Below are 24,261 nucleotides of genomic sequence, written 5' to 3' on the forward strand. Positions count from 1 at the left end.
ACATACGTACACCTACACTATGTCAAAAGCGCCGGCAGCAAAAGGAGCTTTCGCGTCGAGAGAGAGATGGGAAACTGAGATCGAGAGAGCAGTTTTGCCTTTTACTCTCTCACTCTCTCCCTCTTTCTCTCTCTCTCTCTCTCTCTCTCTCTCTCTCTCTCTCTCTTGTTCTCTTTGGTTACGTGGTGGAGAAACGTGTAGGCGGAGTTTCTGTGCTTCTCTCGTTGAGAGGACATCTCGATCCCTCCTCCTATTTTCTCTTTTCTTCTCTCTCTTTCTCTCTCTCCCTCTCTCTCTCTCTCTCTCTCTCTCTCTCTCTCTCTTTCATACGCGCGCACACACACATATTTACACATACATACATTCTCTCTCTCTCTTTCTCTCTCTCTTTCTGATTCTCTATCCTCCGGCTACACGCCCCTTTCTCGATTTTATCCGTGGCATAGAATCAATGAAAAAATAGGATTCACCATGACTTATCTTAGATCAATTTCATATTTCTTTTTGTTTTATTTCATTGTTTTTCTTTGTTTATTTCTATCGAAAAATTAATAATATTTGAGAGAGAGAGAGAACGATTAAGTGTCAATAGTTTCATTTAAGATCGTTAAATTAAAGGCCATACAATGTATGAAAGATAAAAGAAAAAAATTAAGTGGGTTGAAAAAATGTCTTTGAATTTTTTTTATTGCCTCATCTTCAAGGAAGTTTAATTGAATACTTTGCAACGATAAAATTGGTAGACGAATGATGGAACGAAATGAATCCGAGAAATCTTTCTCTTTTCGTTTCCTATTTCTTTTTTCTTTTTCTTTCTTTCTTTTTCTCCCCTCTTTTTTATTTTTATTTTATAAAATTTTATCAGTCTGACGTGAGAACACAACTCTGGTAGGTAATAAGAATGGGCTTCGTGATTAAAAAAAAAAAAAAAAAAAAAAAGAAAAAAAGAAAGAAGAAGAAGAAACCCAGGCGTTATGAATTCGACGTAACCAAAATGCATTCCGCAATGGATTCTGAGAAAGTTGTCTTGTGCAATGCATGTTTTGTTACGCGATTGGTAATTTAAACAGTTTGAAATAAGGTCAAAGAGCAAAGTGTTACGTTCGTTGAAATTCGCGAATGATGCAAAAAAAAAGAAAAAAAAAAAAAAAAAAGAAAAAGAATAATATATATTACATCGACGAAGTTTATAAATCGAAGAAGAAAAGAAGAAAGAAAAATTGAAGTGGACAAGATTAGGAAATCACATTTTTCATTTTAAGATTATAAAAAGCGAATGCGTTCGATCGATCTTCGAACCTGTTCGAGTCTCAATTTTAATTCAAAACATTAAATAAATTCGTTAAGGTAATAAATTGTAAATTGTTTTGCTATTGTATTACGCGTTAAAAATATATACGATGAAATCTTTAATAAATCTTTTCACTATTAATAATTTCATAATGTCGTAATATAAATTTTTATTTATTAAATCGCATGTAAAATCTTTCTGTCATTTTTCTTTTTTCATAATTTCTTTTTGTTTTTCCGAAGGAACAAACGAGGCACCCAAACTGAAGTCAACGATTAATGAAGAAGAAGAAGAAGAAGAAGAAGAAGAAGAAGAAGAAGAAGAAGAAGAAAAAAAAAGAAAAGAAAGAAAGAAAGATAACAGGTCACTGCAGGTGAAAAAGAAACGATAAAGAAAAATTCGATGAAAGTCAGTAGAAAATATCGAGAAAGAGAGAGAGAGAGAGAGAAAGAAAAAGAGAGAGAGAGAGAGAGAGAGAGAGAGAGAGAGAGAGAGAGAGAAGGTTCTTGTTCGCGAAACCATTTCGGTGGGAGAGAAAAGTGGTCGCCATGTTTGGGCGTAGTCGATCAACCACTCGAACCTTCTCATTGGCTGGGAAGTTTCGTTTTGAGGCATCGACTCGACGCGTACTCGCTCGAACATTTCTCGCGCATCCTCGCTCGAAAGTGCACTCGTCGAAGATCGTATCGCGAATAAAACGTTGGTGGGGTGGAATAAGGGTGGGGAAGGGTGAAAGAATCGATGCAACAAGCTTGACCCTTCCGGTTTCGAAGAAAAACGATCAGATTGAAATAAAAAGATCATTAGTTACTTAATTACTTAATTTATTTTATCTAACGTCGAAATTAATGATCATTCATTTAATATTCTAATAAGTTAATGATCAAGGATAACTTATTTTTCCTAAATTATATTCCATCGTTCGGATTACGTATACATAAGAACAATAAAGTTTCGAGAAGGCTCAAACGCAATTTGATTCGATTGCATGGGGAAAAAAAAAAAGGGAAAAGAAATCAAAATGGCGGAAATGGCGGAAATTGTGATTATTAATCGAGTTAACGATTGATAAGAAATATAAATGAATAAATCAGAAGAAAGATATCAATATAGAAAGTATATAATTGACTAACGATTGTAGCGATATCTTGAAGGAATATTATTCAACATTAGTGTCGACTAAGCGAGTCGAGTTGTTGATCGAAAGTGTGGTCTTTAACGGACGTCGGTGTTGCCAACATGGCGGCGTATTGTTGAAACAAGCACAATGACCGTGTTTAACGATACGTTCAGCCGATCCTACGATTGTTTTTCTTGTAAAATTACGACCAAGTGATAAGAAGAGAACACGTGCTTTCGACCTGTACTAGCGTTGACTCTTTTGTTTCCGCAAGGGTTTCTAACCAAAAAGAGAGACAAAGATAGAGTGAGAGAGAAAAAGAGAGAGAATGAAAGAAAAAGAAAGAAAAGAAAAAAAATAAAAAGGAGGGTCAGTCGACAGGGAATGAGGAAAAAAGAAAAAAAGAAAAAAAAGAAAGAAACACTGTTTTGATTAGTCAGTGTCAAAGCAAACCAAGTCCTAAGACGCAGGAATTCTCCTTTTTCTTCTTCTTCTTCTTCTTCTTCTTCTACTACTTCTACTTTCCCTCGTAGTCGCTCTCCCTTTTAGTTTTTACTGCCGTTTTATAGTCGTTGCCTTCTCTGCAGTGAGGCGAGACAGAAGCGATTACCACGCGGTCACGTTTCATGAAGGGTTTCTTTTTCTTTTTCCTATATATTCGTGAACTTATACATGATATATGCATATACGTATGTAAAGATTAAAAAAACAAACAAAAAAAAACAATGTTTTCTCTCTCTCTCTCTCTCTCGCTCTCTCGCTCTCGCTCTCTCGCTCTCGCTCTCGCTCTCGCTCTCTCGCTCTCGCTCTCTCACGCTATTTTACTCTATATCAATTCTGATCACGATCGAAGCTAAATATGATAAGTAAAAAAATGCGAACCTTGGCAGAGTAAGAAGCGAAGTTTCGATAAAGCACGCTCTACGTTAGTGTACGCTAATATGTGAAGTATAATGCGGAGTCGAAGGAAAGAGGAGAACATTATAACAGCCGTGGCTTGAGAAGGGAGTCGTAAATTAAGGCGCACGCCAGCGTTCAAGCTCTCGTCTCAAACCCCGATAGCTTTATGCTTCGTTGCCCCTGAGAAATAAATGTTTAGGTTAAAGTGATCGACTGTCGAACAATATTACCTTTCATATGAACCATATCGATCTCGAAGCGTCGATTTATTGGAAATACGAAGTACCTTAAATGGAGTCTATAAAGGGAAAGATTAATACAAAGACATTGTCGATCCATTTAATTATGTTTATTTGTTCATTCATTGGGATCATAAAAATAGTAATTCTTATTTGAAATATGTAATATAATTTTCTTTCTTTCTTTTTTTTTTTTTTCTTTTCCTTTAAATAATTCATATTATCTTGATTATAATTTAAATAATATTAATTGAACGTTTGAAGATATTTGTGCGAATGGTAACGCCATCTTACTGTCATTGTTCTGTCGGTCACGTAACAACTCTTTCATATCGACAGTAAAAAAGAAATATTATATAAACGAGAAATTAAATGGAAAATTATTTCTTATCTTTTAAGGTATAATTTAGATATTGTAACGTAACGTATCGATGAATTACCACTGAGAGTAACAATAACAATGAATTTTATTATACTCTCTTTAGAAATCAAATGTGCGCGCTGAATAATAAATCAAAATAAAGAAAGAAGAATAACACGTGATCATTATATTTTAGAATTTCCGCCTAGAGGGCACTCTTGTCGCACCGCTTTCAGCGCCCTCCCTTCTAGGTGGCTGTGTGATACTAGTATTTTCTTAAATGTCTCTAAATCATTATAGTATCATTTAACTTGATTTGTAATCTTATAATGTTTTGATTATTAATGCTTATAATGCTATTATATATATATATATATATATATATATATATATATACATATACATATATATATTAGAGTATTTTAAAAAACATTAAAAACGAAATATAATAAAATTGTAAAAATCAATTATTGAATGTTGGTTAAAATATAATCATTCGTATACAATTTGAAAGGATAATGACGGTAGTTTACCGCCGTTAAATTGCAATGGTCTGTCTATGTAACCTTAATGTTGACCACGTGCCATCTATGACAACATTTAGCAAAATAATGAGCCAATCAGCGACATGTACGCGAGCGACGGTAGCGGTTTCTTTGCGGAACATAGGGATAAGTTCGTTTGATCAATGACACATTATTATTATTATTATCTGCTTCATATTCTGCGGCCTAAATTCAAACAGTCAATGGATTTTATGTGATCTGTAAGATATTTATTATCTTTGATAATAACGTTAATATACGATAACAGAACCATTTTGTAAGATTATTCAGTTTGAATAAAAACATGTCGACAATTGGAGAAAAATATGATACTCAAGATGATTCTGAGAAACAAGATGATCTTGAGAAAGAAGACGGTGCTGATAAACTAGCAGATCCAGAGGAATTGTATGGTGTCCGAGATGGTATAATCTTTTTGATTGATACTTCTCCTGAAATGTTTAACAATAATAAGGAAGGAAAACCATTTTTTGTAGAGTGTATAGAGGTATCATTTGTTTTTTTTTCTTTTCTTTTTTCTTTTTTTTTTTTTTGAGATATATGATTTTTGCTATTAAAAACTTATTTGCAGTCTCTCAATATGAATTTACATTTAATACCATCTTCATCCATTATTTAGAAATATATTCATATACTGAAACAAAAATTAGTTTGGAACAGACAAGATTGGATGGGTTTAATATTTATGGGTACGGAAACGTGCGATATAAAAACAAAAATAGAAAACATTGCGTTAAAGAAATTTTCTCTTATTAATATAAAAAAATTAAAAGAAGCTGAAAAAATACGTGAGTTCTAGAAAAAAATTTTAATATGTTCTTACTCATTAACATTTTATATTAACTATATTAGATTGTATTTATTTGTATTCTAATTAATTTTATTTTAATAGGAGATAATTGGAAGGATTATAAAAATATGAGCTCTTCTGTAAATTATCCTCTTCATGATGCATTATGGCATGCAAGTCAAAGTTTTATTAGTTTTCGTAATGTAACAATGTCTACACGTAGAGTTATATTATATACCTGTCACGATGTTCCACCATTGACTGATGAAAAGGAAAAAAGTCGTATCAGAGATAAAGCAGCCTCTTACAATTATTTGGGTATATCACTTTATGTAGTTGGTTTGGGTGAAACGTGGAACGTTGAACATTTTTTCAAAGACATTGAAATGCTTTCCAAGAATATTAACGAAGAGGATTATCAAAGAACTTCTTACAGAGATTTATTGCAACAAGTAAAACGGCCATCTAAACGTATAGCAAAATTACCTTGGAGAATTGGCAATCATGTAATAATAAATGTAGATATATGTAATGTTTGTGTGTACGTTTGACTATTTTTATTATTTATTTATAATATACTTCTTATAATATACTTATACTTTTTATAATATGTGTCGTAGTAAGCATCAAGATGTGAAAAAAATGACAATGAATTCAGAAAATAATGCTCCTCTGATTGCATATACATATCATCAAAAAATGTATTCTGACAATACAGAAAATGTTTGTATTCATGTATATATATATATATTTTGTTGTTGTTGTTGTTATAATAGATAAAAAATATTTTATTAATTGTATTACTTATATGTCTAGGAAGAAGATGATGAAGAAGCAGATAAAGAAATTTTACTATCTACAGATTTGAGAAAAATGAAAGAATTTGGTGGAGAAAAAATCTATTTTACGGTGGACGAAATTAAGACTTTTAATAATATTTTTGAAGTGGGAATAGATATGATCGGCTTTAAACCTTTTTATTGTGATCCAATGTATCACCTCCATGCACCTTATTTTGTTTCTTGTAATAAAAATTGCAGTGAAGGTAATATCTTTGAATATTTTATTTAAAGAAAAAAAAAAGTAATAATAATAATAATAATATTGTTAATCTTATTTCTTAGGTGAACAATTATTATTTGCCGCTTTATTACATAAATGTAAAGCAAGGAATCTTATAATAATATGTAGAGTAACTTTGAGAAAATATTTTGGATCATATTTATACAACATGATGCCAATATCTGATAAAGGAGGATTTTATTTATACAAAATACCATATAATGGTTCGTTCAAAATTCAAATTTTATTTATAAGAATTACTAGTAATTGTTTGTATCATTTTTTTTTTTTTTTTTAGAAAATGTAAATAATTTTACTGAAGAAATGTATCAGTATACGTATAATGATCAAGATAAAACAGTTCCAATTAATTATGAAGGTGTTGAATTGTTTGAACAAATTATTGAAAAATCTAGTAAAATTTATGAACCAGAAAATTTTCCAAATCCTAAATTATCATATAAATTGCAAAGTGTGGAGACATTAGCTTTGGATCTTGATGTACAAGATCCTCCAAAGGATGAAACACGTGAGCATTATAACAATAGTAGTTCAATATAGATCAAAGGGTAAAGAATAATTTTAATATTTAAAGAATAATTTTCAGTTCCCAATGAAGATTTGCTCCGAGAAAAAATAGGTTATTTAACAGAACAAGTTAATGACTTATTTACGCTGGAAGAAGATTTTGGTCCATCGCGCCCCAAAAAATCTAAGAAATCTAATAAGAATTAGTTCTGATGAGATAAAGATGTTTTTTTAAGCTTATGGAACAAAATAAGTTATTATAAATTATAATTTATATAATGAAAAAAAAAAGAAAAGAACGTACTAAATTTACTCTTTTTAATTGGATCGACGTTCTAGTATTGTATCTAAAATTATTTTTGTACGATGCTGGTTTAACCACATCTGAACAAAAAAAGAAAAAAATAAAACGTACATAGTAGCATTATGGAATAGATTTTGATAAAAACTAGAAATCTAAAAGAATCCTTTTGATATTACATCTAAGATTTTAAAAGTCTATATTTTATATCTAAGATTTTATATGTATTTGAAAATAAACGTTATTGTCAATAAAATTTATCCATAAAAGATAAACAATGATAGAATAATTATATTTTAATAATTTTCTTAAGTTACAATAAAATATTTTCGTTAATGAAATAATATTTTACATTGATTTATTAATAATATATATATATATAAACTAAAGAGAAATAATAAATAAAATAAATGAAAATTAATAAAAAGAAAAAAAAAATTCCATTGAAATAAAATATGTCGTAAATTATTGTTGTTTGATTTTAACACGATATAATAAAATAATTTAAATTTACAATTTAATATAATATGAAAATGAATCGTAATAATATGATAATTATAAAATATTTATATTATTTTTGGACATTTATATTATATTGGACAATTCGATTTATGCTTTGTTCACAATGTTCGTTCGAAATAAGCCAATCAACGATAACCTCGTGATAGAAACGTAAGAGATAAACTAAGAACGTGATTGGCTAAGGGAAAATCTCAATTCGAAGGTCCCTTCTGAAAACACATATATACACACACACACACACACAGGCACACACAACAGAGACGAGTTGTAACACACAAAGCGAGGAAGCAAGTTACTTATCGGTGATGGTAGAGTGAAAGAGAGTTGCGATTCTTACTCATTTCTTATTCTGCTTAGTTCGGTTTCGGTATAGTACAGCTGTTCGTCGTTTTTGATAGTCTGACGAATGAATTCATCGGGACAGTCGCAGTTCTCGTCGTAGCAGAGGGGGTATTAGCGCTGGCGCGGCTTCATTCCTCGCTCGGGAACGATGAAAAATTAACGCTTCGCCTATGTACACATAATATATCGATAGGCCGAATCAAGTGTTAATTCCAAAGTCTTAAAACAGAACTAATTTTGAACAACCTATAACGGTATTATACCGAAGGAGGGTGGCCTTCGGTGTGACAAAAGGCTCGAAGTGCAAGAGAGAGACAGAGACGCGTACGCAGTAAAGGAACAACAGTCGATTTTGTTGCGAGCGACGAGATCGTAAAAAGAAAGAAGAAGAAGAAGAAGAAGAAGAAGAAGAGGACGACGAAGAAGAAGAAGAAATTGTAGAGTCGACGGGCGGCGCGTTAAACTTTCTTCTCTCACAATCTCTTTCTTTTTTTTTAATCTCCTTTCTGTTCCACGATAAACGCATTAACGAAAGGTGCCAAGGAACTATTCGGAACGGTCAAGAATATTATTTCGTTTCGACGATTTGGGAGCGACCAAACCGTTCGTAAGGGATGTCTACCCCTGCAAGAAGAAGGCTAATGAGAGATTTTAAGAGGTACGATTTTTTCATCATCATCATCATCATCATCATCATCATCATCATCATCATTTATATTTAATATTAAAACTAACTTTGTCATTTTATCGTTCAAATGTCTATAGATTCTATCAATATTATTAAAAAAGTAATATAAAAATTTTCTAATGGAATAACCTGTATAAATATCTCTACGTATCGTTCTCGCGGGAGAGAATGAATTCGAGTTATCCCGAGTATACGCAACGTGTACGAACGTCATTGTGAAGACGAAGTTATTATTAGGAACTTGTGCTTGTGAAGTGCACCTTGTAAATGTTCTTCTTCTTTTGCCAAGGAAAACTTTTATGAATAAGCCTGTTTGTTTATCCATTGATGTTCTTATAAACTTTCTCCTTTGGTACTTTTTCAAATGTATTCTCCCTTTAAAAGTTTTCATCTTTTTATATTATTTTAAAAGGATTGTTTCTTTCGTTTATGTTTCATCTACTCTGATTGAAACGTAATATATATATATATATATATAAGGATCTTTTATTACATTTGAACGTATTAGGATATTTAATAAGTAAACTTGTAGAATATTTTTAAACGCACATTTCTAACGGCTATAAATAGTATGAAAGGCCTTTGAAGCAGCATATTTAAACTTTGGCACAATTTTTCATCGATATATCTAATGTGGTTTTTTTTTTTTTTTTTTTTTTTTTTTTAATTATCATTTTGTAATATACATGAATATTTGTTATTATATAAGTTTGTTAAAACTATGTTTATTGATTTTATTGATCTAGCATGGAACTGGCATTATATTCTAAAGAGTAATTATTCCAGCAATGAATATTAGAATACAATAGAACATATTTAAATATATAAGATAAAAGTTTAACTAAATTATATAAATAATAGATATATATATATATATATATATATTACATTTAAACAGATTACAAGAAGATCCACCTACTGGAGTATCTGGTGCACCTACAGACAATAATATTATGATATGGAATGCTGTTATATTTGGGTAAGTAATCTGAATTTTATTTGTATCTATAACGTGTAATTATTAATTTATATTATCTTCGTTAAAAAGTATTATAAAGAAAAAATTTTTTTGTTCTTTGATCTCTTAACCTCTAAATATATACTCTCTAAGTTTCGTTTAATTTTAATATAACTATTTAACATTCGGTATTGCAATTTTTTTTTCTCTTTTTTTATTTGTTTTAGACCACATGACACTCCATTTGAGGATGGTACATTTAAACTCACAATAGAGTTCACGGAAGAATATCCAAATAAGCCCCCTACAGTAAGATTTGTCAGTAAGATGTTTCACCCTAATGTATACGCAGATGGGGGTATTTGCCTTGATATTCTACAAAATCGTTGGAGTCCTACATATGATGTTTCTGCCATCTTAACATCTATACAGGTAAATGAAAATTTATTGACAGGTATCATTTAAATATTATTTTCTTAATAATTTTCAAATTTATGTAGTGATGTAACGCTTCTTCGCGTTAGTACGTAGTTTGATTTGCATTATAAATTATTATATAACAGAATTTAATTTATTTAATTGTTAACAAAACTGAATGCATCTGCATGACAATAATGTGTTTATATGTACAAAGATTATATAGCGATATTCACACAAGAGTACCCACATAATTCACGAGGTTGGTTTATATAATACATATATATATATATATATAAACGCAAGTGTAGATCTTATATTAAATGATGGATTGGTCTATATTATAGCTCCCCTTATTTTTTTTTTGTGTCACATTTAATTTCTTTAAATATTTGAGATAGAAAAGTTTAATAAGGGTACTCTTTGTAATATTTATATATAAAATTATTAGATTAATTATATCCTTGGATTAATATAATGTAAAATAAAAAATAATTTATTGTCCTTTTTTCATTCTCAAATATTTTTCATAAATCTTATCCATGTTTTGATTTAAAAATTATACATATGAATCCAACTATTGTTTTTCTCATAGAATAATTATTTCTTAAAATGGCGAATTGTTCATTTTTCTCTCTTAACAGCGGTTGCAATTCAACAAAGTCCTAGATCATTCGATAAAGCGAATGACGTGCACTAAAAATTTAGTAATTTCTTACACTATGCATAAGGTTTTCCATTCTTCGCAAACAAATTGTCTTTCACCAATGCCAAGCTATATTAACAATTTTGTCATTTAGATAAAATTTATAAGCCATGCATTTTAAAAGAAACGTTTGAATTTTCCTGTAACGAATACGACTTATGTGGTTGCAGTCGCTGTTAAGTGACCCGAACCCGAATTCACCTGCCAACTCAATGGCAGCACAACTGTACAAAGAGAATCGACGCGAGTACGAGAAACGAGTGAAGGCTTGTGTGGAGCAGAGTTTTGTGGATTAATCACAGACGTTTTCATGATGCTGTCGCAGCATTATCCAACCATCTACAGGCGATTAGATATGGAGGAGAATGTGCAGCCTTACCAAGGAGCTTGCGCTGAACCTTAGCATGTTTCTTCCAAAAGCTCTATTGAATTACCACAAATGTGCAACATTAGACCGAATTTTTACAATGTTGAATAATAAATTATTATAAAATTGTGTAATTTATTTATTTCGATATCTGATAAATAACATGAAAAATTAATAATATTAGATGATAAGATATATATATATATATATGATATATCCGACTTTTTGTTTCTGTGCAAAAAATTAATACCTTTGAAAAGCGCAGACTTATAGTTTTATTTTTTAAATTAGATTTTAGTACTTCGTACAATACCTAAATTCACTTATACATGTTATATAAATATATATATATATATATGTATACATGTATGTATACATATATATATATGCGCGAGCGCACGCAATCGTACACACAAGCGCGAACGCGCCCACACATACACACACATACACACTTTACTAATAAATGCATAATTTCACTTTTATAGTCTTACAACTTTTTTGCAACCTTTTGTTTTTTTTTCTTTTTTTTTTTTTTTTTGTGTTTGTCCTGTTCTTTTAATTTCAGCTTGAAACTTGAAGCTTTAATTTCCCATAATGTAAATAATTTTAATAGTATGTATTTGTACAGTTGTGTTTTTATATTGTTTTAATTTGTAACGCTTGCACATTAAAAGGGATTTAAAATTTTTAATTTATTTGTTTCAGTCATTATTGGACGAACCAAATCCAAATTCACCGGCAAATTCTCTAGCAGCACAATTGTACCAAGAGAACAAACGAGAATATGAAAAGAGAGTAGCCACAGTTGTTGAACAGTCTTGGTTAAACTTTCAAGAAAGTCATACGGAGGATCCTCGCTGACATTAAGTATGCCTCTCATCTATCTCTTTATATTATACTTATTATTAATTGACTTGTTATCATAATAATTTTTACTCGAGAATTCTCCATAGGTTTATCGAGACAACTTTGAAATCACACTACAATTTATTAGTAATATTAGAAATATATATATATATATATATTTATATATATGTATATTCATATACATACATACACGTACACACATATATAAAATATTCGTATTTAATATATATATATATATATATATATATATATATATATATATATATATATATATATATATATTAAATACATACTATCAAAAAAATTCAAAGAAGAAATCAATTGCGGTGTATAATGAAATAGATAAGAAGGTAAAGCGTTTGGTAAATTTCGACGATCAATCATTTTTTTTTGTACTTTTAATTCGTATTAGAAAAGACGATTATAATATAAATCACGAATTCGATCATGATGCGATTATTGATAATATATTAATTCTCGAGATTTTTTTTTTTTTTATAAATACTTTTTTAAAAATAATTTCGCAAAGTTTTTCCAAGACGTTAGATTATTAATTTCCATAAAATATTGAATTTATTTCAGATTTAGAGTCCTGGAATGACATGGGAATCGCACTGAGAAACTTATGTGATCTATACTTATAAGTATAAATACAATATGTGTATGGTTTTTGCTCATAATAAATACATTTTAGGTGCTTTAACATGAATAACAAAACAATTAAAAAAGAAAAAAAAAAAAAAAAAAAAAAAACATATGTACAAATACTCTTTTTTGTAATATCACAATGATGATGCATTAATAAGAATTATATTGAAAATGTAAAATGAATTTCTCTACACTTATAATAATTTGTTTCATAGAAAATGGAATACATAACTTGATATATGTGAAATTTATTATATTATAGACCAAGGGCATTTGTACGTATATTACCTATTCCTGTTTTGTCTTCGATAAGATACTTAGAAGTTGAAATTTGTTAAGTGTCAATTTACTTTATGCATTGTACTTTATTTTTTTTTTTATTTTATTTTTTTTTTTACTTTTTTTTCCTTTTTTTTCCTTTTTTTTTATTTCAAGGACTTCAAGCACAATGATATTTCAGTTCAATTTTAATTTTATGAGTTATTGTTTTAAAGTATATAAATTTGAATTTATATTTAAAATGGAGTTTTGTTTAAAAAATATTACAAAAATGTTAATGCTTGAAGTCATTGAAAAAAAAAAAAAAAAAATGAAAAGAAAAAAAAGAAAAGAAAACAAATCTTCACACATTTAGTTTTGATTTTATATACATTTGTCTTTTGTTTTATTTTGCTGTTGCAAATAATTGAATCCCATCTTAATAAAATTATAAATGAATAATATAAATTTGTGATAGAACCATAAGAGACTCACTTTCTATAATTTATCATATGCAATTTAACAATATGTAATCAACTTTTATATAATATAACCTTGTTTTCTTCAATAAATTCTGAAATATATTATGTTAATTATATTTAATCTTATATTTCTAATATAAGATTTATGTAAAATTTTGTATTAATCGATTAAGAAATAATTCAATGAACATATAAATTACTCCTGCTCATTTCATTTACGTTTTGTTTTACATAACATTATAATTAATTTTTATTTATTAATATACAAGAAGAAAAATAACGTATTTTCGATAAATATTAAGATACATAAGAAGTTTAAAATAACAAAATACTCTAAATTATATTACAATTTTAGGAGAAAACTATTGAGAACATCCCTTCCATGTCACAAAAGTTATTAAAATTATAAGTTGCAATTTTTATACATTTATTATTTCGCTAATATGGAGATAATTTGCTTAAACGATTTTTCATATATCATATGTATATCCTCTGTATCTAAAGATTTCCTATTGAGTAACTATACATCTAAGAAGTTTTCACATTTCGTCCATTTTAAGCTTTTAAGAATAATTATAATTAAGTAATTAATACTATTTATGCAAATAATGTATAGAGTTATATTATGAATATTTTCTATGTACTAATTTTTTTTTCTCTTTTTCTTTTTTCTTTCTTTTATACGAGACTCTGTGTTTAGTCGGCTTTAATCTTTGGATGTAACCCAATATCACTGGTTTAGTCAAACTATAAAGTAATTATTATATACAATAATCATTTTCATTATCAGTGTCATAATTTAATACAATTCACTTGATTTAATTAGATCCTAGAATATTTAAACTTTGATGAATACAATTCATAGATCGAAGTGAAATTCTAATTACATATAATATTGTTTTACATCGAATGCTTTGAAATCTTAAAAAATTTTCAACCATACTTTGTCTGCTACGACTTTTCTTCTTTCTCTTTATTGTACCTTTCAAGTTCTTTCAAAAATTGTGCTTTTGGTTTCATAACGTTTGGACGATCTCCACGACACTTTGGGCAAAACCATTTCCCTTTTGGTTTAGTACTTAATGACACACAAGAAAAATGGAACCACTCTATTGGACATAAATCATTATCACAAAGTATCATTTCTCCGTATGAAATTTGATCGCATAGGCAATATGTTGGCTCATCTGGATCTATCGCAAGATCATCTTCCAATGGTGGTGGAGTATCTTCCCTATGTTGATTATGTTGATTACCTTGTCTAGACTTTCTTTTCTTCTTTTTACCAGTATTCGCAGTAGTAGTCTTCTTTTGATTACCATTACTTGAATTAGTTAATGAATTTGATCTTGTTTCAGATACTACAATCATATCCATAGCATGTCCCGATTCAACCAAAGTCTCTGTTCTCGTTCTTCTAGCACGTTTTGGCAAACGTTCGGCATTATTAGCATTCGTAGATGAATTGGAATTAATATTTGAATTTGATTCACGATTGGATTCACAATTCTCTTGTTCTTTACCAAAATCTAAAATGTACATAATATTATTATTCATTAAAGAATATCGTCGAACAAATATTCTCTTTTGGTTAATACATTTAGGTAAGCTCTTACAAAAAGAAAGAAGATAACAACATGCATATAATCATATCATATTGCATACCTAGATTATGATAATCTACGTCAAGTTGTCTAGATTTATTCTCTATCAAATCTTGAACCTGCTGTACTATTTGTAATTTTTCATCTCCAATTTCTTGAGCGGCAATAAGTGCCTGTTGTACTCTCAAAAGTGCTCTTCTTCTTACGGATAGATCAATATCATTCCTCAGTGCTTCCTGGTGTTGGTCTACCTCTCGCAAGTACGCTAATTTTGAGTAAAAATAAATAAGAAGAAAAGAAAAGAAAAAAAAAAAAAAATAAATAAATAAATAGAATATTATATTTCTTTCATTAATAATTATTCCTCTATGAGATATAAATGAGGTACAAATGGTACAAATATAAATATATATTCTTTTGTTTCCTCTTACGTATAAGTAAAATCTTTTTCTTAGGAGGAAGAAAGAAAAAAAAGAAAACCCAAAAGATTTTTATATGTCTTTAGGATCGACGAATTTGAAATAATAACGTTAATTAAACTTACTTTGACAAGTGGCATCCAATTCGCGAAGACGTGAAACGTGTCTTTGCAAATCATTAGGAAGATTTTCGACACAGTCCAAATAATTTTCAATGTATGTAGCTGAATATAGAGCCTCGACGACCGCTTGATTTAACATTTTTTCTTTTCTTTTCTTTTTTATTTATTTCTTTTTTTCTTTTCTTTTTTTTTCCCCCCGGTCTTTCGTATCTCGTTAAAACAAGAAAACTTTATATACGTAAACAGCACCAATCGACGAACGATGATTATTATAAGATCGCTTGATGTAAAAGTCTCTTAAATTTTTTCTCACATATCGTTTCTACGGTGTATCGTTTGTAACATATAGTCATATATGCGGCTAATTTACGGAAAATCACGTATGTGTATATGTTATGTACGCGTGCGCCGCATATACAATCGTAACCAATTCTTTTCTTTTTTTTTATGACCGTTTCTCTCTCTCTCTCTCTCTCTCTCTCTCTCTCTCACTCCCACTCTTTCTCTCTCTTTCCCTCTCTCTCTCTCTCTCTCTCTCTCTCTCTCTCTCTGTCTACCTTTTCCTTTCTTTCTTTCTTCTCTTCTCTTTTCTTTTCCTTTTTATTACCACAAAAACAGACGATCCGAAAGTCGTCACACCGGTTCTTCTCTCTTTCTATTTTATTCTATTTTTTTTTTTCTTTTTTTCTTTTTTCTTTTCTTTTTTTTTTTTTCTTCTTCTTCTTCTTCTTCCTTTTTTTATGCCAATGTATACCACCTACGTCCATAAACCGTTCACATGACGGAACATAAAAGAAACATCCTCGAATATCACTTTTTCACTATCAATCATGTCGATGCCATTTGCTTCTTTTGTTTTCATTGCCGAACGAGATATACCACTACAGAGAAAAACAGTCTACAATGAGCATAATACACACGATGGAAATTCGTAATCTGCATTCCGATGGCTTCTGCAAGTATCATAACGCGCGTTTATTTCGGAAACAGAACTACAAGTCGCACTTGTTCACGGCCAATGAAATAAGTCGATTATAATCGAATAGAATCGATCGTTCGAATTCGATTAAAATTAAATAACGTCATATCGATCTCTCACTGATAATTGGAAAATTGATTTCGATGAATTTTCAATACATTGAACTAAAAATAAAACGTTCTTATTGTGTAATGTGCGTTAGTAAATATATATCGCTTTGCTTTACGGACTAATTTTTTTTTTTTTTCAGGATATGAAACGTCCATATTCGTTTCTAAGATCGACCAATAGAAGAGCATTTATTTTCATACATATCTTTCGATTGGTTGGATTTTGAATAACACAGGTTACGTAAGTCAAACGTATTTTATTTTCAAACGAAATATAAATTGTGTTAATGAAAATAAAACATTAGAAAATTGAATCTTACTTTTTTTTCTTATACTATATCTTTGGAGAATTTTCAAAAAGAACTATTTTTAGGAACAAAAAGAGAGAGAAGGAAATAGAGAGAGCCTGCATCGTATTATGTGTAACGTAACGACATCAGTTCCTCAACGATTGGAAAATGAACTACGTACATACGATACTTATGGAAGTGTCGGTAATAATATAATTGGAAAATAATTGATTGCACAAAAGATTGGATCATTAAATTATTAAATATTTTTATTTATTTCAGGATAACAAGTTGTTGATAATATTAAAATATGTTTATAATTTAGCATCTTTATTGATTGAAACTTTAGTACGTTCATTCGTGTTACCGACGGAGTAACGAGCTTGCAACGTTCAGCGCCATCTTTAGAGAAGAAATACGAGCCATCATTAGAGGCACGTTTTCTTTTCAATAAAAAGTTAGTCACATAGTTTTATAAAATAATTATAAGGAACTATTACATATTATATATGTACATATGCATATATGTTCATGTATATAAAAAAATTCTCAAATGTTATATACAGGGTGTTCCAGAATTGTTTTTGACCTATATTTTAGAAGCGTATTGAAGAGATTCCATAGAACACATAACTTTTTAATAGGAACCAATAACCACCTCGGTCAACTTACAACGCTACATGGTTTTGAAATTTATTTATTATACAAAACAATCTAGTTAACCTTTAATAAATTTAAACACGATGAAATTGTTCCTAAATAATTTAATACGATTAATTCTTTTATCATTTAATCAAACTGATAATAAAATAAAAATAAAATGGGCAAGTTAAGAAATTGTTTCACGGGAATCCGCTGAAGTATGAATCAAAACTTTTGAATATGTACTACATTTATATGTATATGGATAAATTATGTACATATATTACATTTAAATATTTTCTTGCGATATTTTTTACTTCAACGATGGATCGCAAAATTTCGGGAATAAAAGAAGAAAACAAAAAAGAAAATATCTTCGCGATATAATTTCTTTTTTTTTTTTTTTTTTTTTTAAGAATTATTGTCAAAAGCATTGATAGAGATCGAAATCAATCGTGAAATAGAATATATGGTATATTATTCGTTAAATAAATTTAACGAGTGATCCCTATTTTTTTGGATTTTATTATATTACGAGGGCGTTAAAGAGGCAAAGCCATCCATCCATCATTCCTCGTCAGTGATGCATCATACTTCTCAAACATAAATCTGCTTGAAGTAAGGCAATCGTCGATAGGAAGAATTCAAATATCGTCGTGCATTGCTTGTCATCTTTCGAAAACGTTCGTTCGAGGTGCATTTTTCCCACAATCTTCTTCCAAGATAAGAGGCACCTTCAGCTATTCTTCTTATTATTCGTCCTTGACTCTCAAGTATACAGTGCAACGTCGTACGTAACTCTTCACGCATAGTCTTTTCATTTCTTCGTCGCAATGAATAATCTGTCGGACAGAAAAGAGAAAGAAGAAGGAAGAAAAATGAGAATGGGAGAAAAAAAAGCCCTTGGGGACGTGTATAAAAGTCGATTTTCAATGAATTATTATAGTTTTTCAAATAATTATGATTTAAAAGTTACGTCGCTTTTGTGACTTTTCGACAATGCTAGAATAAAATCGATCAAGATTTATAGTAATGCGTACAAGTATTTACATTAGTATCTACCGTCATCGTCTATTCGTAATGGATCCATCTTTCAAACTTCATGATCGTTATAGTATTTGATTTTTTTCTTTAGTACGTAACACCGTAAATTTATTACTTACTTTTTACAATTTTTCGTTATGATAAAGAAAAAAAAACAAACTTGTTCAACTCCATAAAATATCCGAAAGGTACTTAAACGTCAAAGTTTAGCTTAGATTAGCAACAAGTTCGTGTACATACCCGCAGAAACTTATTTCTCATTTGTGATTTCGAAAGCGTGACCCTCAACTTTTAGAACGTAGGGGGAGGGGGATGAGCGTAGAAAAGGAAAATAGAACTAAAAAGGCTTCTCCCCCTTACGACGAAGGGTGCAACCTGAATATCTAATACGTATAGCTTACGTTTATCGCGTATGTACTTACGTAAGCATTAATCATGCTACTCTTAAGCATGATAGTATCAACCGGATTATTAGAGGAATCATCAGATCAAGATATCATCAGAAAGTGCATTGCTGTTGTAAAAGAAGAAAAAAGAACTAAAAGAGAAATAGAGAGAGAGCGAGAGAGAGAGAGAGAGAGGGAATTTATTCTCGTCGCCATCTTGTGATACTCTTGTAGAGTGCCACTGGCAATCGAGAGAACGAACGGAAGGGTTTTACAGGAAACGTACGACGTGGCAAAAAAATAGCAGTAATTTCTGTCCCTTAGGCGCACGTGCGCCAGCCGAAAATCTCGGATATATTCCCGTTCGTCGAGCCGAGTCGAGTAGGATTTCCCTCATTGCGGGGCCTGTTTAAACAAGGGGAAGCAGAGTCATTGTACCTATAGCTGTGCTCTCTGTCTTTATCTCTCTGTTTCTCATCGTACAGAAAGAGAGAGAGAGAGAGAGAGAGAGAGAGAGAGAGGGAGGGAGAAAGGGAAATTCTTCTTCCCTTCTCTTGCAAATGCAGCTGCGTGTATTACACACACTGTAATACGGAACACTGGCTGCGTTTACGAAAAGGTATAAGGGTAATCGCTACGATAGGAACATAGTTCTCCCTTTTGAATAAACTCTGACTGAAAAAGAAGCAACGAATAGGTTTCTTTTGGTGTCTTCTATCCGTTCTGCAAGGCAGCATTTGCGCTCGAGGAAGTCGTCGTTGACAAAAGTTGATCTTTCTGTAAACGTTTGTTGTAGGAGTAAATCTTGCGAGAAACACATGCATTCGTTGTACGTATATACGTTTACGCGCGTGTGTGCGTGTGTGTGTGTGTGTATGTGCGTATGTGTACCCGACAACGATAATATCGTTCGTTTATGTTTTCTACAATAACGGACGAAATTTATTTCCCCGATATGGCGGCGATTCTTGCAACAATGGCGAGTCGTTGACTTCCGTGAAAAATTTGTTTCGCAATATCCTTCAGTGTTCCGTTTTTATTTCTATCGCTACTATTTTCACATTTTCCAAGCGACATTACTAATCAAGTTTATATTCTATTCCTATATGAGAACTTGGTATTGTTTTATTAACGAATGTCACAAAAAGGATCATTCGGGATTAATTGTCGACTTGTTTTTCTTCTTATTATTCATGTTTTCCCTGAAAGGATACTTCGTTGAGAGGGACTTTGTTTTATTGAGAAAAAAAAAAGAAAAGAAAAAGAAAAAAAAAAAACAAAAGAAACGAAAAGGAAAAATCACGTAATAGTTAACAGAATCGTTAAAAGGGATGAACGAAAAAAAATATCGTGTTCGAGTTCGATGACACTTTTCGGGGGTTAGCATTATTTATTTATTTAAAACCGAAAAAGTACGACTTGGTGTACGTCCTCTTTGAACGTTCTCGTACTTTGGACAAAAAGAAAAAGAAAAAAAAAAAAATCATACGAATTTCGAATTCGAGTTTGTTTCGTCGTAAAGTTGTCAGATAAAGAGGAGATAGGATCGTAGAATCATTTAAAATTATAGTTAGCGTGAAAACTTATCTTTTTATTTCAAGGTTCACACAACTGGTATATATAATCCGTGCCGCGGTATGTGCCGTGGTACATTAAACGGCTTACTTATGCTTAAAAGAATGAGGATTATTACAAGTATATGTTAAGTCGTATTGATAGTGGTGTTTGAAAAGGCCGAGGGGGGGGGGTGGGTTGGGTGAGGGCGGTGTGAGGACCATAGGTCAATTGAATAATAATTAGAAAAATTTAATACGATTTTAACTTAGACAATCAAGATCGGAGTTAGGAACACATATTTATTATCACGGCTTTCAATGTTTCACGAGATAAATCGTGTATCGAGAGAAGCAAGGAACGACGAACGAAAAGAGAGAAAAAAATAAGACACACACAGGAAGTAAATAATGCAAGAATGAACATAAACAAACGAACAAACAAAAATTGATTAAAACAAAAAATATAGAAAGGACATGTGCAAAACGATAAATGGGGTGGTAATAGTGGTGGTGGTGGTGGTGGTGGTGGTGGTGATGGTGGTAGTAGTAGTAATAGTAGTGGTTGGTGTTTGGACGACCGATGACGGAATAATGCAAAAAAGATAGATATTAAATTCGGCTGATTCGACATGGAACTCTTTCGATCTCCCTGGTAAACTTTCGAAGAGCCGATAAACGCAAAAAGAAAGCTACTCGTCGAGGCGCAAACGTTACGTGTCACAGAATGTCGGATATCCAAAGATTCATATCGCCTGATACGTTTATATATATATATATATATATGTATACATATACATGATATATATATGTAATATATATACATGTAATATACATATATATATATATATGTTACGTATAATATGTACGTACGTGTATATATATATGTATATATTTAATGCTCGTGTATTTATAGTAAATACGTGCGACAAATCCAATAGATCCTTTTCCTTCTCCTCCTTCGGTACGACGCTCGATTTTATAAATTTTAAGGATCCATCGATCGAATGCTATTACCGAACATCAAAATCTTTTCATCTCTCGATCCTTCGGCCATGATCACTTTCACCGTTTACTTCCTTCAAGCACTTACGTTTAAAAGAAATAAGAAACGAACGAAACACAAAGAAAAAGAAAAAAAAAAAAGCAAACAATGATACACAATTCCATTGAGAATCCTTTTTTCGATGATAAGAGCAGATCTTAAATAGATCGTCGGAATTTAATCCTTCGAGGATTCATCAAGATTATTACGATGGACGATAGGCTGAGAGATTAGGTCGAAGTAAAGACTCGATGTGATTCCAATGGGTTTTGCGTGAATCGAGAAATCTCATGATCGATAGAAAAGTTGTACGGTTGATGATAATGAATGGTTAACGAGACGCGAAAACAACTGTGCTCTGTGGTGGCTAGTTGTCTTACGAGTAATCGATGATCGTAATATGTAAATATGTAAAATACAATTGGTATAGAAGTTTTTGAGTCTTTGTCGGAGAGAAAGAAGGAAAAGAGTGAAATTGTTATGGGATCGCGTCGCGAATAAAGACACAAAGAGCGAACGATATAATAACAACAACAAAGTGCGAATGAGAGTGAGACATGGTCGTGTCATCGAGCTAAGCCGAGCCGAACGAGGAGCTATCTGGTTTAATGAACCTTCACGATGCCACCGGCTCCGTAAGTACCCGCTAGAAGAGCTTGCGTACCGTAGAGCGATCCTGCCCTGAGTCCAAGTCCAAGTCCAAGATTCGTGGTCAGTAAATTAGGCGCTGCCAGGCCAGAGCTAGCAACCAGAGATGATCGAAGTAACGGTGCACCAAGAGCAATCTAAAGATCAATCGTCATTATCGTTATTGTAGATAATCACTTTAATAGGGAGAGGATTGTGTTATGTTGATTTTATATTTTAAGAAGATTTAATTATAGATTATGATTTAAAATAATATCAGATATTATTTTTAACAAATTCTAGATAGAGATAATTGAATATCCAGATATATGGATGCTCGATGTAATCTTTGATTACTCTCTATTTAATTAAGAATCTAATGTAATTTATGTTTAAATAATCAGGCATCAGAGTACACGGATTTTCTTAAAAATATCTAAGAAATATCGTCAGGTGTATTCGAGTAAAAAAGTAGATAAACAATGGACTAATTTTGAAAGTATATGATCAAGTTAAGTTTACCTGAGGACGAAGGGCTACCGCGGTTGGTGCTGCTGCAGCTGCAAGGACTGGTCCAGGACGAGCAAGAAGTTGGGGTGCTGCGACTGCCACGGCAGGTCGAGCAGCGGCTACAGCAGCGACCGGTGCAACTGGTGCAGCTACGGCGGTTTTCGTTACAGTTACGCTAGGGTCCTTCTGTACGACAGCATTGAATCCATTGATTGGATCAGCGGCATATGAAACAATTCGTCGAGAACCATCTGGTTCGATCAGACTGTAACTACCCTGGACGACGTCGCCACTCCGTGTTTCTTCTTGAGCCTTGTTATCACCTTAAGTGATATAAATTATGATAGGAATAAATTAAAATTTGAATAAATATATCATGCTAATCGTAAATAATAATATAAATTTTAGAAAAAGTTACCGGTAAGCCCATCGGCGACGCTATAGCTGAAACTATATTGAGGATTGGGATCGTAATTTTCTGTTCGAAGAACCGCGGCTGGTGCAGCAGCAAGTCCCACTGCTGTAGTTGCTGCAGGCAGAATGCCTCCGTGACAGGCTGCCAGAAGAGTCATAAAAAACCCAAGAGTCTGCGAATAAAAAGGAAACAGATACGGGTTAAAAATATGGTTGATATCTTGAAAGATTACATCATCTTTCTATCTGATTTTTAATCTTATTATTTCTTTTTCTTCCTCTTTTTCTTTCCTTTTTTTTTTTTTTTTTTTTTTTAACTAGGCAAAAATTCACGCAGGATCGCCCTTAAGATATGGAATGAAAGAAATGGATTAATTAGTAACGCTGGATTACTTTGAAATCCATGGTAATTGGAGTCTGGACGTTTGTGCTGGTTGCTGCCCCGAAGACTGCGTGGTAAGAAGGACCGAGCGAGCAGACTTTATACCAATCGGCATCGGTTGTCCCCGCTCTCAATATTCTCTTCGTCATACGTATTTTCTTTGTGTTCGCATAGACGCACACGCGTGACTGCATTCGTACTTGGGTGATTTCGTAGGACTGTGCGCGATCGTGCGTGGACATCCGTCCTACGTATTCCGTGCTCGTTGTGACTCGTTCGGAAGGTCCCGTGATTTGATCTTGACAAAGAATTTCAACAAAGTACGAAGATTCTCTGGTAGATTGATTCTCTTCTTCTTTCTTTCTTTTTTTTTTTTTTTTTTTTTTTTTCTTAGCTTTTTTCTCGTTACATTTTATAACATTATTCTTTGAGATCAAGAATATTTGAAGTACAAACGAGTTCGTTTAGGAATATAATACGATAAAATATAAAAAGTTTTATATTTCCTTTTCACTATTCTTGTTAATTTCTAGATAGATCATTTTAACGATATTAATTTTACTTTAAGTTTTTAGAAAGGTGTCGTAATAGATTCATATGAATGAAAAATCTAGACATTTATAAAGGTAATATTTTATGAATAGATAAATATGTATAAGATATGATTCATGTGCATATTGGATCATAATAATCATTGAAATCTTATTTTTGATCTGGGTCG

General features: G+C 31.2%; 5 protein-coding genes across 13 annotated transcripts in view; 2 read left to right on the forward strand and 3 right to left on the reverse strand.

Annotated features, from left to right (window-relative positions):
• Nucleotides 1–59, reverse strand: part of LOC118448377 (uncharacterized) — a 21,756-nt gene extending 21,697 nt beyond the window's left edge. For all 6 annotated transcript variants that reach the window (XM_085657222.1, XM_085657223.1, XM_035881557.2 and 3 more), the window contains exon 1: nt 1–59. This exon is cut by the window's left edge. The gene's annotated coding sequence lies outside the window, so the exon portion shown is untranslated.
• Nucleotides 60–4,434: 4,375 nt separating this feature from the next.
• Nucleotides 4,435–7,324, forward strand: LOC118448418 (DNA repair protein Ku70). Of its 2 annotated transcripts, none has more exons than XM_035881643.2 (8): nt 4,435–4,964; nt 5,097–5,265; nt 5,370–5,808; nt 5,888–5,990; nt 6,084–6,312; nt 6,392–6,553; nt 6,628–6,858; nt 6,937–7,324. In XM_035881643.2, the coding sequence occupies exons 1-8, from the start codon at nt 4,761–4,763 to the stop codon at nt 7,062–7,064; spliced, it is 1,665 nt and encodes a 554-aa protein (XP_035737536.2). In that variant the 5' UTR covers nt 4,435–4,760; the 3' UTR covers nt 7,065–7,324. The 2 variants fall into 2 exon arrangements, with proteins under 2 accessions (XP_035737536.2, XP_035737537.2); XM_035881644.2 differs by having other exon boundaries at nt 4,837–4,964; nt 5,049–5,265.
• A 591-nt stretch (nt 7,325–7,915) lies between these two features.
• Ubc6 (ubiquitin conjugating enzyme 6) lies at nt 7,916–12,949 on the forward strand. Of its 3 annotated transcripts, XM_085657013.1 has the most exons (6): nt 8,852–9,062; nt 9,457–9,483; nt 9,609–9,689; nt 9,896–10,100; nt 11,864–12,025; nt 12,608–12,949. In XM_085657013.1, exons 1-5 carry the CDS (start codon nt 9,010–9,012, stop codon nt 12,017–12,019), a joined length of 522 nt encoding a protein of 173 aa, XP_085513139.1. In that variant the 5' UTR covers nt 8,852–9,009; the 3' UTR covers nt 12,020–12,025; nt 12,608–12,949. The 3 variants fall into 3 exon arrangements, with proteins under 3 accessions (XP_035737490.1, XP_035737491.1, XP_085513139.1); XM_035881597.2 differs by lacking the exons at nt 8,852–9,062; nt 9,457–9,483 and adding an exon at nt 7,916–8,680 and having other exon boundaries at nt 12,608–12,772; XM_035881598.2 differs by lacking the exons at nt 8,852–9,062; nt 9,457–9,483; nt 11,864–12,025; nt 12,608–12,949 and adding exons at nt 7,918–8,680; nt 10,962–11,638.
• Nucleotides 12,950–13,041: 92 nt separating this feature from the next.
• On the reverse strand, nt 13,042–16,581 carry LOC118448393 (inhibitor of growth protein 1). Its single transcript, XM_035881596.2, has 3 exons — nt 15,562–16,581; nt 15,079–15,282; nt 13,042–14,942 (listed from the first exon to the last, which is right to left on the reverse strand). Exons 1-3 carry the CDS (start codon nt 15,695–15,697, stop codon nt 14,365–14,367), a joined length of 918 nt encoding a protein of 305 aa, XP_035737489.1. The 5' UTR covers nt 15,698–16,581; the 3' UTR covers nt 13,042–14,364.
• A 3,998-nt stretch (nt 16,582–20,579) lies between these two features.
• Nucleotides 20,580–23,704, reverse strand: CPR5 (cuticular protein 5). Its single transcript, XM_035881694.2, has 4 exons — nt 23,552–23,704; nt 23,163–23,331; nt 22,757–23,067; nt 20,580–22,392 (listed from the first exon to the last, which is right to left on the reverse strand). The coding sequence occupies exons 1-4, from the start codon at nt 23,687–23,689 to the stop codon at nt 22,213–22,215; spliced, it is 798 nt and encodes a 265-aa protein (XP_035737587.2). The 5' UTR covers nt 23,690–23,704; the 3' UTR covers nt 20,580–22,212.
• Nucleotides 23,705–24,261: the final 557 nt, after the last annotated feature.

This window comes from Vespa mandarinia, chromosome 5 (assembly GCF_050613455.1).
Source record: "Vespa mandarinia isolate Hongniang chromosome 5, ASM5061345v1, whole genome shotgun sequence".
Classification (NCBI taxonomy): domain Eukaryota; kingdom Metazoa; phylum Arthropoda; class Insecta; order Hymenoptera; family Vespidae; genus Vespa; species Vespa mandarinia.